The sequence below is a fragment of the Kryptolebias marmoratus genome, linkage group LG24, assembly GCF_001649575.2.
Source record: "Kryptolebias marmoratus isolate JLee-2015 linkage group LG24, ASM164957v2, whole genome shotgun sequence".
Classification (NCBI taxonomy): Eukaryota; Metazoa; Chordata; class Actinopteri; order Cyprinodontiformes; family Rivulidae; genus Kryptolebias; species Kryptolebias marmoratus.
Genome location: NC_051453.1, coordinates 10,187,209 through 10,199,138, shown reverse-complemented (window position 1 = coordinate 10,199,138; position 11,930 = coordinate 10,187,209). Strand labels below are relative to the sequence as shown.

The 11,930-nt window shown below is 41.3% G+C and overlaps 3 protein-coding genes across 4 annotated transcripts in view; 2 read left to right on the top strand and 1 right to left on the bottom strand.

Annotated features, from left to right (window-relative positions):
- Nucleotides 1–1,262: 1,262 nt before the first annotated feature.
- prrg1 (proline rich Gla (G-carboxyglutamic acid) 1) lies at nucleotides 1,263–6,237 on the top strand. Of its 2 annotated transcripts, none has more exons than XM_017407079.3 (4): nucleotides 1,263–1,368; nucleotides 1,981–2,021; nucleotides 2,805–2,965; nucleotides 4,006–6,237. In XM_017407079.3, exons 2-4 carry the CDS (start codon nucleotides 2,012–2,014, stop codon nucleotides 4,462–4,464), a joined length of 630 nt encoding a protein of 209 aa, XP_017262568.1. In that variant the 5' UTR covers nucleotides 1,263–1,368; nucleotides 1,981–2,011; the 3' UTR covers nucleotides 4,465–6,237. The 2 variants fall into 2 exon arrangements, with proteins under 2 accessions (XP_017262568.1, XP_017262569.1); XM_017407080.3 differs by having other exon boundaries at nucleotides 1,314–1,407.
- Nucleotides 6,238–6,650: 413 nt separating this feature from the next.
- cpox (coproporphyrinogen oxidase) lies at nucleotides 6,651–10,371 on the bottom strand. The gene is made up of 7 exons (XM_017407057.3): nucleotides 9,446–10,371; nucleotides 9,198–9,341; nucleotides 8,944–9,054; nucleotides 8,679–8,820; nucleotides 7,792–8,010; nucleotides 7,274–7,378; nucleotides 6,651–7,192 (listed from the first exon to the last, which is right to left on the bottom strand). The coding sequence occupies exons 1-7, from the start codon at nucleotides 10,026–10,028 to the stop codon at nucleotides 7,108–7,110; spliced, it is 1,389 nt and encodes a 462-aa protein (XP_017262546.1). The 5' UTR covers nucleotides 10,029–10,371; the 3' UTR covers nucleotides 6,651–7,107.
- A 725-nt stretch (nucleotides 10,372–11,096) lies between these two features.
- ccdc181 (coiled-coil domain containing 181) overlaps nucleotides 11,097–11,930 on the top strand; it is a 5,519-nt gene continuing 4,685 nt past the window's right edge. The window contains exon 1 of the mRNA XM_017407054.3: nucleotides 11,097–11,277. The gene's annotated coding sequence lies outside the window, so the exon portion shown is untranslated. The remainder of the gene's footprint in view (nucleotides 11,278–11,930) is intronic.

Here is an 11,930-nt window from a genome sequence, read left to right as displayed (position 1 = left end):
AAGCTTCAAGATAAAAACTTTAACATAAGTACAAATGAGTTGGTCCTGGTGGCTGCCAGACTTTGAGCTGGGACAGTAATGTGGGGCATGAACCAATATGTTTCCTCATAACTGTTACGAGGAAGAATAGAAGCACACACAAATGAATAAAAATTGCATGTCGCTGTTAAAATGTGTTGTCAGTCTGCCCTCATTTATTAGGATTATTAGCAAAGATTGCCTATTTAAACCAGTAATGGATGGGGTCACAAGCCTTGGTTTTACATCATTTCTAAATTAATAAGATTTGATGCAAATGAAAGGCTTTATAATAATATACTTACAGCTGCACCATAATATTTACCCATCAAAGAGAATAAAAACAAAAACTGCTCTGAAATCAGTCTGTTTTTTAAATTCACCTTTCAGGTTAGTTTGTTGATGAGTTTGTGAATAAGTCTTATGATTTTTGCCAGTGGTGCTACTAAGGAGTGGCTGGTGGAGGTAAAGGTAAATTTAATAAATAAATAAATTTATAGGGGTGGCCCTATAAATTTGCTGGCCCCCAGACTGGCCCCCCTGGTCTTAAAGTCTCATCCTCCTGAGCTTTCAATGCAGGCCTCTTGGTGCACATTTTTAATTTCCTCTAGCTGTTTGGAATTAGCACAACCTCATTTAACATTAAAAACAAGCGTTGTTTTTGAAAAATCAACAGGCAATTGCTTTTGAATTTAAAAATTTAGCAAAATACAATTTAAAAACTAGTCTCCCTGTCAACAAGTCTAAGCTGAACACAGTAAAATATTGTGGTGCAGAAGGAAAATGTCTGCACAATAGAGTGCAAAGTATATTTTATTTTATAAATCTAAATTTAAGAGAAAAGAGAACAAGTTATTTTATGGGGTGGTTTGTGAAAAAGTTTTCAATTTGACAAGAATTGACGTTTTAGTCCCACTTTCTTGAGAAGCCCCTGATTTTTTTAAAATTTCTCGGAAGACATTGGCATTAAAAACTGTCTTTAAACCTCCTAAAATCCCTCTCATTTGACATTTATTGACACTGTTCCCAAATGGTATTCTATTGCATCTAAAGTCATTTATCAGCCTTCATCGCAGCGTTTGATGTAGAAGTTTCCTTTCTTTTTTTCGAGGTTCCCCTCACTGTGTTTGAAATCTGAGCAATATTTCAGTCTTTATCTCCGTTTTTCCCTAATACAGTCTGTGTCTTTAATTGTAGGAAATGGGCTGATCAGGGAGGCTGATCTGGCTGGAACGCGACACAGCCCTGCGCATGCGCACTCCGCATAGCGGCTGAGCCAAACGGGAGAGAAGAAGAAGAAGGAGGAGGAGGGGGTGTTCTCCCGATGAACATTTTGGGAACGAAAAAGGGGTAAGCAGAAACCCGAGTGGTTCTTCGTGTCCGCTTCAGGTGACATTTCCTACACGAAGTTTATTATTTAGTTTATTTATTTTAGCGGAGGCCTCGCCTTCAGCCTGTCGGTGAGGAATTTAGGTCGTTTTGAGTCATTAAACCGCATCCTCCTAAGCTTTAGGTGCTCTGGTTTTAATTAAATCTGCCTGTCAGCACAACATGCTAACCCACACCAGCGAGAACATACGAGTTAGCATCCACGTTAAAAAGAGTAAAACTAAAATCAATATTGTAGCTTTCGCATGAATGTTGTAGTGGGTCGTAACGGGGCGGTGGCGCTTTGTTTGGGGTTTTTCTGCTGCTCGTCGTGTATTTTGGGTATCAGCAGGACTGACTGGGCCAACATTCACCACTGACACTTCAAGGATATTTCATGTTGATACAAAAACACCCTTTAACCTCAGTCTGTTTAAAGAAATGCCACAATGTCGATTCTTAATGGTGATGCTGTGTAAGCTCCTTGTGTTGTGGCACTGCTTGTTTCACTTGGAGTAGTTGAGGATTGTTTATTATATTTTTATGTGCTTCAGGTGAGTTAAGCTTATCCATGATGTGTTTTACTTTCTGCAGATAAATCACCCCTGACATCCTGGTGGGAATCATGGGGAGTGGTAAGTTCACAGCAAACAGAGACATTCATATAAACTTAATCACTTAAGAATTGAATCAGAATCCAGATTCATTTAGTTTTTTCCTTCTTCCGCTGTGTTTCTTTTCAGCATTACTCAAGTGTTGTCCGACTCCTATCTGGTTTTCATTGTTGCGTTGAAAACAGCAACAATTCCCATTCTTTTCTATGTTTTCCAGGAACGTTTCCTGTTTTATTTTTTATTTTTTCCTTGTGCTGAAAACATCCCATGTAGTTGTGAATCATGCTGACGTCATTTCTTGTTAATATTTTGTTGCACATCAAACATCCACTCCCCGGACATATTGTGGCGTCTTGTGTGCGTTTATGTTGGAGAGCTTTTGTGCGTTTGTTTAGTTTCTTATATGGCACGGGGATGAATAATTAAATCAAGTGAGCTTTTGTTTTTATGCAGAAATGTAGGCACTGAGCAGCTCTCGCCTCTTCTCTGCTGCTTTTGTTTTGGTCTCCACTTCTCTCACTTTTCCATTTTCTAGCTTCTTGCTTTTTTTCTTCCCAGTGTCTTGGTCTTTTCTTTTTGCTTATGTCCTCCCCCGTTTGCTCCCTCCCACATGCTGTTTCACTTGAATTCTTGTTTTCTTTTTTTTTCCTCTCATTTTTGTGCCCCCCGCGCCTTTATTTTGATTCTTTGTTGTTGTTTTTTCGTGTACATCTCTCTCAAACTTCACTCTGCCACTTTCTCGTTCTCACCCTCTTGTCCCCCTCCACCCCTCACCGCGCTCATCTCCCGTTGTTCTCGTTACAGTGTTCCTGCCAGCAAACGCAGCCCACTCGTTGCTGAGGCGGCTGCGGAGGGCCAACTTCCTTTTGGAGGAGATAAAACTGGGTAACATCCAGAGAGAGTGCCGTGAGGAGGTCTGCACCTACGAGGAGGCCCGAGAAGCTTTCGAGAATGACGAGAAGACGGTAAGAGGATAATAACTATCTCCTCAGACTGATTTGTTTTATTTTTCTACTCGCTGTGCATGACCACATGTAGTTAGCTTCAGTCTATAGACAGCAGGGAGTCATGAGTGTTCAGATCCAGCAGCAACCTCCGAGGCTGAACAATTAAGCAAATCCCTAAGCCCCAAAAACAGCAGTTCCTTGAATGACCCAGTATGACAACAGTAATAAACATGTTTACATTTCTGTGGATGGTGTCTCCAATCAGGACGGTGAGGAGAATTTTAGATAACCTGCATGTTTAAATTGTATTAAAACATGTTGCTTTGCTTCTTTAGGGTCCTGAATGATAGTGTTTTTATGGTTTCTACCATAAAAACACTTCTGCTTTTGGTTTTTACTCACATCCATTCCTATCAGTTTCATTTCTGGCTTTTAAAATGGGAGTAATGGACTCTGTTATGGACAGATGGACATTTCAAATAATACAGCAGAAACCACACAGTTATCTTCAGGACTGTACAAAAAAACCCAGTTCCAGCTTCTTTGTTTTGGTTCAGTTATTCAGTCCAACAGAAAATGTGTGTTTCTAAAAACTGGGCTCCGATCTGCAGCAGAGATCCATAAAACAATATTATAAGAATCCAGCTACCCAACATTAAAGGGGGAAAATGGGTCTTTCTCAAAGAATATTTTCTTGTGTCTACTGAAATGCTGCAACAAAAGTACCCATTTGTGGAATGTGAGTGTTTTGTCAGGAAGTGATTTTTATCAGCAGGAAGAACAGCCCAGTGAACACCAGAGGAGACATTTTTGTAGCACCATTGTGAGAGTCCACAGAACAAAGTCAGAGGGACGCTCACAGTCATGTGGTCTCTTTTTGTTTAGGAGTTGTTGTCCACTAGCTTTGTGTTGGAGGAATCTACATGAAAAGAATAGGTGGTGTGTGTGTGGGTGTGTGTGACTGACTCTTAGTTTTATGTTTGACTCAGTTTAGATGGAAATATGAGGAAACTCTTCGTGGCTTTGACACCATATCCGTGTTTGTCCTGACTCTGCAGAAGCGTTTTTGGGAGGAGTACGTCCGGGAGAGCAGTCCACCCGGAGGGCTGAATTCGGTGGTCGGCGGAGCTCAGTCTCTCTACGTCATCGTGCCGTTGGTGCTGGTTGGGCTCATCGTCGCCGTCATCGCCATCACCACTTGGCGCTGCCACTCCCGCAAACGCTCACAGCGCAGCCCCGGCCTGGGACACTCGCATCATGTCCTGTCTGTGGTCTCCATGGACCAGTGGGGGAGGGATTACCACCACGGTGACCAATCAGAACTCAGCATCCACAGCAGCCCAGCCTATCCGGCTTCCGAGATCACATCGGCGAGAGGAAGCGCAGGGGATCCGCCGCCATCTTATGAAGAGGCCGTGGGCCATACAGATGTCCAAATAGAGACGGAGCCTCCTCCCCAGTATGAGGATATAATGAACACCAGCTCTAGTAGAATCATCAGCAGTCAAAGGAAGTAAATATGTTTTTCCACTATTATGCAAAACTAAAGTCTTAACTTCGACTGAGACTGTCTTATTGTTTATCAGTGCTACTACTGTGGTATCACCAGCCTTCCTCATTCAACATGCACAACAAAAACACACAATAATTGTCAATTTAGTGGACTAATGCAATATTTACTGTTGCCGTCTCTGCTGAGATTTGCACTAACCTTTTATCACTGAGGTGAAGCAATGGCAAGAAGGATGAGGTGATACCGAAATGCCAAAACCAACCAACTAACTCAGCTCCATTTCTTTGAGTTGGGTACTTTTCTTTCAGTCCGCTCACATGATAAATGTTGCATGAGGTGTGAAGGGAAAAGGTTGTTGTTGCTACGTTAAAGGGACAACCATTGAAAATGTATATGGGGATTGGATTGATGCTTCTTTGTAGATTAGTGCCAAATGTTTGGACTTGTGTGGCTAACATCAGATATTTTGTACATATTTTTTAACATCTTTAACTGTAACTTCCTTTTTTGTTAAAATATTTAAGATTTTGGAAGTGTTTTTTTTTATTGCAGTCTATTTCCAGAACTATACAACTTTCAATAATTCATGTGTAACCAGCAAGGGCAGGAAAAAGGTCTGATAGAAATTCAGAATTTGGCTTTTTGTTTGTTACGACTAACTTGACTTCACTCAAGTTATCGCCCGAGTTTCAACTCACCTGATTCCCTTTTAGTTCATAAATTCTTATCTTCAGAAGTTTTCGGTGACATCTGTTGTTTTGTGCCAGAAGAGTGCACCTTTTGGTTTTCTATCTGTGCATATTGGATTACAGAAATTTTAGGGCAGCAGAAGTTAATGCTTAATGAGCAAAGCTGTGTGACGTTAGATAACTTTGTGTGAATTCTCTCATTGACCTTCTACATTACCATCAGCACTTCAAGTCATAATACAGGTTTGAGTTTCCAGCGTTTCATATGCTTTAAGTTTAGAGATCTGACCAGCAAATGTTAAAAGAGGTGCTGCTTTTATATATATATATATATGTCATTTGTACTTATTATTTCAGTAATGCATGCAGCTCGACCTGCACACGTAAAGTTAAAACTCTATGCCCCGTTTGGCTGTCAGACCTCACTGGCCCACAACCACCTGTAAGCCTCTCAGAGCTGCAAATGAGGGGCAAGGAAGCAGAGAAAGGAAAATGTAAGGGATAATTCTTTACTAAATGTCTCTAAGGATAAAGTTATTGTTTAGCATGTGTATAACACGTCTACATACTGTATATGTGTATAGATTGTATGTGTGAAAGTCACTAAAAGATTATTTCCTGCATAGGAATTCAGTGAGTACATTGATACAAATGTCAGTACAGTAAGTTGTGAATTCATTAGGGAACTTTTTGTTGCAGCATAGGAAAGCCTGGTTTGAGACAATTCACAATGTCAGTAATTCTGGGTGCTTATAATCGATATGCAATAATGTCTAAATGCATAACACTCAAAACCAAATGCACCTATTAAGTCCTCTGAAATGTCACTTATCATTCCACTCTGCAAACACTTTGAGCACTAATTAATGATGTATTTGTATGAGAGTTGACCTGTGAACCTCATCGTTTCCTTTGACACTGAACTGTGCTGGTACTCCCTTTGGTTCAGTCAGTAACTGTACTGTTACTTCCACCGTCTTTAGAAGGCCTTATACAAAATGCTATATAAAATAAAATATAAGGGACCTCATCATGAAAGTGTGAAAAAGTTTGAATTAATTTGTAATAAAATATCAAATGTGACACTAGTTTGCTTCTCACTCAGACCTCAAGTGTATCATTTTAACATGTTTCCAACATTTTTTTATTTTGCTGGACATCCATGAGTATTACACAAACAAAATGCTGAATGCTTTACTCTGTTGGATCACAGAGATTTTTCCCCCTTTATGAATTCATGCACAATCTATTATTAGTTGGCTTGGTATAGAAAACAATTGTTTTCGTAGAAACAATTTCCTGTCTTTGAAGGGCAACCTGAGCTGTTCTCTCTGAAACACGATCCAAAATCCAAGTATTGTTTCCTGCTATTCAGAGCATGGTGACTCGTTACCCACAGCTGAGAGACTAACAACAATGTAAACAGGACTCAAGGGACGGCAATTAAGTCTTTCTTTGGAGGTCAGGTTGTCCAAACACAAATAATATTAGCAGACAGAAGTGGTTTTAAAAAATTAGATTTATTGATATTGGACATCAGTAGTGACACATAATGGTTCGGTTTGTCTTTTCTCTCCTTTAAGTACTTCAATAAAGCTCAGTAGAAGGAATTAAGAGTTTTGACAATTTAAAACAAAGTTGGGAAAACAGAGATAATTACTAAAGGGAGCAAATCATCAAGAGCAAGAGGATCCAGGAGCAGGTCACATCTAAAATGATTTTATTTAGTCTTTATTCTGGCTGAGAGAATGGCACAAACCTCCTTCATTAAAACAATCTCATTCTTTTTATCAAGGCTGATTTGACTAAAGGAAAACAACGAGCAAAAGAAACGATTACCGCGAAAAGTAAAACATTTTGATAATTGCAATCGAACATTATATTTGTTAAACGTTGATCTTGCCAAACAGGTCGCAGCTTAAACAAAAAAAAAAGGTTTGTAAACCTGTGAGCACGGCTCACACCCACTCCTTTGGGTTTCGGAGCGCCTCCATCATATCTGCCTCCCGGGAACCTTTGGCAGGCTCGTGCATGTACTCCCACCTGAGGATGAAAGGTCAGCCTGTTACTACGCAACCACACGGAGCAGATTACAGGCACGGGAGCAGGGAGGTGTTGTCTTACGTGGCTGTGAGGGGGAGGGACATGAGGATGCTCTCAATCCGGGAGCCAGGCGTGGCCAGGCCGAACTTTACTCCCCTGTCATACACCAGGTTGAACTCAACATATCTGCAACACACACACAAAAAATACCAGCTTTCATATGATTTACCAGGCTCATAAAGGAAAAAAAAAACTAACAGCTAAATACCCAAACAAATGGCAGCCGGATTAACACATATAGGAAACTTCAGAGGAAAGAGAGCAGCAGCTGTGTCAATGACAGAGAAGCAAGATTTCATAAGCTACTGAATTAAAAAAAATGTAATTAACAGAAGAAATAACTAGATTTGGGAACTTCTGCCAGTAAGTGACATAAAAATTATGAGGCCAACATTTGAGGCACTCTTAGTTTAAGATAAAGCTCCAGGTTAGTGACATAACAGCGCAGGAGTGCTTGTTTGCATTTCCAGCAAACCCAGAGACTTCAGCCTGTGACATAAGAACCAGCTCATCGGCTACGACCCTCATCTTCGCCTCACCTCCCTCGCCGTATCTGCTGCCAGTTCTTCTCTTCGGCAGTGAAGGAGTCGTTGAGATGCTTGTGCACGATGGGAAGGTAACAGGGCACCACGGTGCGTGCGCAGCTCTTGACGAAGTCGAACGCCTCTTTCTGATTTGGGGAGTCCAGGTCGTCGAAGAAGATCCCGCCTATGCCGCGAGTCTCTCCTCTGTGGCGGATGTAGAAGTACCGGTCACACCTGGGGGACAGAAGAAATTAACTTTATTCATACTCCAGGTGAAGTTAAAGATTTATTTTGAGAAAACTCAGGCACAGGTACAGCATATACCATGTTTTCATATAATATACCAATAATCAACTGGTTACAGCGGACACATTTTCCCCTGACGTGAATAAGAAATAAAGAATAAATACATTTAATTGTGTAACTTTGATGGTAACTTGGTTCAGGTGAAAGCGTAGCTGTCTTCTAATCAGAACAACAATGGTTTGATCTCCTTTCTGTACTGAAGTGTCCTCAAGCAAGAAATTAAATCATGCTTTGTCCTAAATGTGCTCACTGATGGTAAATTAGATCTAAAGATTGCATCAGTAGCTCTCTGAATCCATTCTTTGAAAATGTTAAATTAATTCTTAAGTTTCAGTTTTAGAAACAGTTGACAGAATTGTGCTATTTAAAAAGCATCATCAGATAAACCACACCCATCTTGTCCACGCTGGTCATTCACTGCCTTTTGCCATTGCTCAACGGTTTTTCTGCATCTGCACGACTTTTGGAAGCGACTTCCTCTTATCACAACCCACCAGATAGGATACACCCATTGTAATATACGTACATAAAGCAGTCCTGAAGATGAATACGTGCTGTTATGCACAAACACACATCAGTATAGAGTGTACATGTACCATTTTTTGAAGTCAGGGTAATACTGCGGGTGGTGCTTGTCACAGGCTTCCTTCAGGGTTTTGTGGAAGTGAAGGCCATCTTCTTTATTGATATACACCGGGGTCAGATCTGTTCCTCCACCAAACCACCACTGCTTAGTGCCTGAAAGCACACACACACACACAAAGACCAGGAAGAAGGAAACAAGGGTCATCATTCATTCATGTCCTCAATAGTGTCGCTGACACCAAGACACAACTGCTGTCGTAAAGGCCTGATGCTCACCATCTTCCTCTTCGATCTCAAAGTATCGGTAGTTGAAGTGCACTGTGGGTATGTGGGGGTTCTTTGGGTGGATGACGGAGCTCACACCCATGGCACAAAATGGCAGCTTGCCTGAAAGAAACACACGCGCAAATGACAAAAGATCAGGCACAGCTGAGGGAAGAGCTGAGCGCATTGCATCAGAAGAACTCATTATACCATCAATAATCTGTGTGAAGAAAGAGACAAAAATCAAACTGAAAATCAGAACTCACCATCTTTCCCTTTGAGGACTTTTCCTCTGCTCCTCATTTGCTTAGCAGCCTCCTCGGTCAGGTTCCCGAACACCACTGATACATTGACCCCTGCCTTCTCAAACACCTTCCCATCCTGCATCACACAGCTGATTCCTCCACCACCTGAAAATAACACAAAGAGACAAAGAGCGATCAATTTAATCAATGCCTTTTATAGTAAAGCTAAGCTGATCTTTTTAAATAACTCACAGTAATGTAAGTCTCACCTTCCTTCCTGTCCCACCGGTCCACCCTGAATGTCCCACCATCCACCTCCTCCAGGGCTTTGCAAAAGTCGGCCTGAGTCTCCATGATCAGCATCTCCATCTTGGTGCTCATCTCCTCCTTCCTTTTCTGCAGCACACTGATGTCGGTCACCGGAGGAGACATGAACCCCCGGCATCTCTCCGCGATGTCCCCCTCTTCTTCTTCTGCTGCTGCTGTCCTTTTGTTCTCGTCGGCTCGGGGGACCCTGGTTGCCATCTCTGCGCGCTGGAAGTGGTCAGTGTTGGCCAAGAACCCCGCCACCGCCGCAGCCGCTGTTACCGCCGCTGCTCCGCTGAGCGCCAGGGCTCCCCTTCTGGTTCGCCCGGCTGCGGACCTGCCCGCGGTCCCATGGGACATGAACCGTGCGCCGGTTCCCCTGGAACACCATCTCGCCCCCGGAAACAGAGACGCTGACGGGTTGTGTGTGGCGCAGAATGACCACCCCGAGTCCCCTGAATTAGCTAGACCCTTTAAATGTGAACTCAAACATCGTCTTGAGGTCTGAGCAGTTTTCTTTACCGAAAAGAAGACAATAGACGCCATTGTGTAGGAGAATGACTCACTTATTTATCCGTTCCGACAGTGACAAGTTATTGAGTAAAGACTGCTCGCAACATTATCAGAAGTTTTGCCTACGTGCTATCAGTCGTGTTTTAAAACTGTCAACCAAAAGGGGCGGTGGTTTCGGACAGCGGCACCATGGGTAATGTAGTTCCTAGCTGCTTTCGTGAGAGAGAACTCTGTACTCTAGAAACCCACAAAAAGCTTCAAAACCCAGAGTGCACCGCGGTTAAACGCTTATGTTGCATTCAATGACTTGTTCCGTGGTTGTTGTTTTTTTTTGTCCGCCGGTGACTGATTCAAGTGTCATATTTTCCCAATTGTTTCCTCCTTGATATGGACTTCGAAACTAACATATAGCCAAGTATCTACCATATTAATTTATTTTTGCTTCTATTAATGACAATGTTTCGAAATAAAAAAAATAATAATTGCCAGCCAGACAGATCATCTTTCAAGTTTTAAATTAGGTGTGCAAGTGATCCAGTGATTCAAATTAGATTTGCAATCACTTGTTTTTTTTTTCTTGCGTCCCATAAACAGTTTTTTAAAAATTATAATAATATTCTCTTTTTTTACTGAAAAGAAAGGCGATTTCACTAGCTGAAACTCTGCACCGATGCTTTAATTTTACTTGTCTTATGTAATACTGCATAAGTCAGAAATTTAATCCTACATCTTCTATCAAAATTCAAAGTTCAAGGTTTTATTTATCGTTTTTGTGAATATACATTTGCCACGGAGAAAAAAATTTGGATCCCCACACTTTTAGGCTACATATTCCTTCTATAAACATATTATCTTTATTTTTTTTATATTCAAATTTCAAAAGCAACATTTCACTTTGAATTTTAGAGCTCCTTGTCTGTTTAAAAAGTCACACAACAACTCGAAAGCAAACAAATATTTGACCACGATGCATTCCTTAGTTTCTATTGTGTACACGGGGATTTTCTTGGTATTTACCATATTTTAACTGCGTTACCTTTGTGCGCATGCGCGCCGGGCAAAACGTGTTGTCGGTTACTATGACGACAGGCATATTAAACCTTTTAGGGCTGAGGAGACTTGAAGCAGATTATGTCCACAGGTGCCCACAGGTGCTGCTCCCCAGACTGCCACACAGTATGTGGGCCATTTAGATACAATTACAAGATTTATTCATTTGTTTTGAAATTTCGTATCGCGTCTAACTGAACGGAAATAGATTACAGCGGAAGAAAACTTACTGGTGAGTTTATTAGCAATAATCGATAACCAGAAGCCCTTTTTATACAGCTATTTTCTTAGCCAAACGTAGTAAAACAAAAGTGCTGATAAATTATTTTGTACAGCTCGCTGTGTTTCCATTCCAGTCATGTCTGTTCGTAATAAACTCGGCGCTTTAAAAGTGGATAACAACGCTTATTTAATGCAATTTGCCTCGAAAGACACGACCATGATACCGAGTTACAGAAGGTGTAGGCTGCAACAGATTATTAGAAAATCAAAACTTATATAGTAATCATATAAAAAGAGATAAAACCAGTGTAGTTTCTGCAGGTCAGAATTTCTGATTTAAAACAAAATGAGGCTGAAACCGAACATGCAGTACTGTTTGTAGGCAGCAGATGGCGACAAATCACAGATATCCTCTATTTATAATATTAGTGGGGATATGCTGGTGTAGATTCTCAGTCATCCAGGCCATGGTAAATTCAAAAAAAGTTAAAAAGGGTGGATCAGCCTCTGTCATCAGAACGCTACAGCATCGGGCCGAACACGTCCCCACAAAGACAGAAGGGAAGGAAAAGGAACAGAAGCACATCAAAAAAGCTCTCCAAACATGTGGGTATCCCAATTGGGCTTTTGTCAAGTCAGCTAGGAAATCCACTAAACACACCA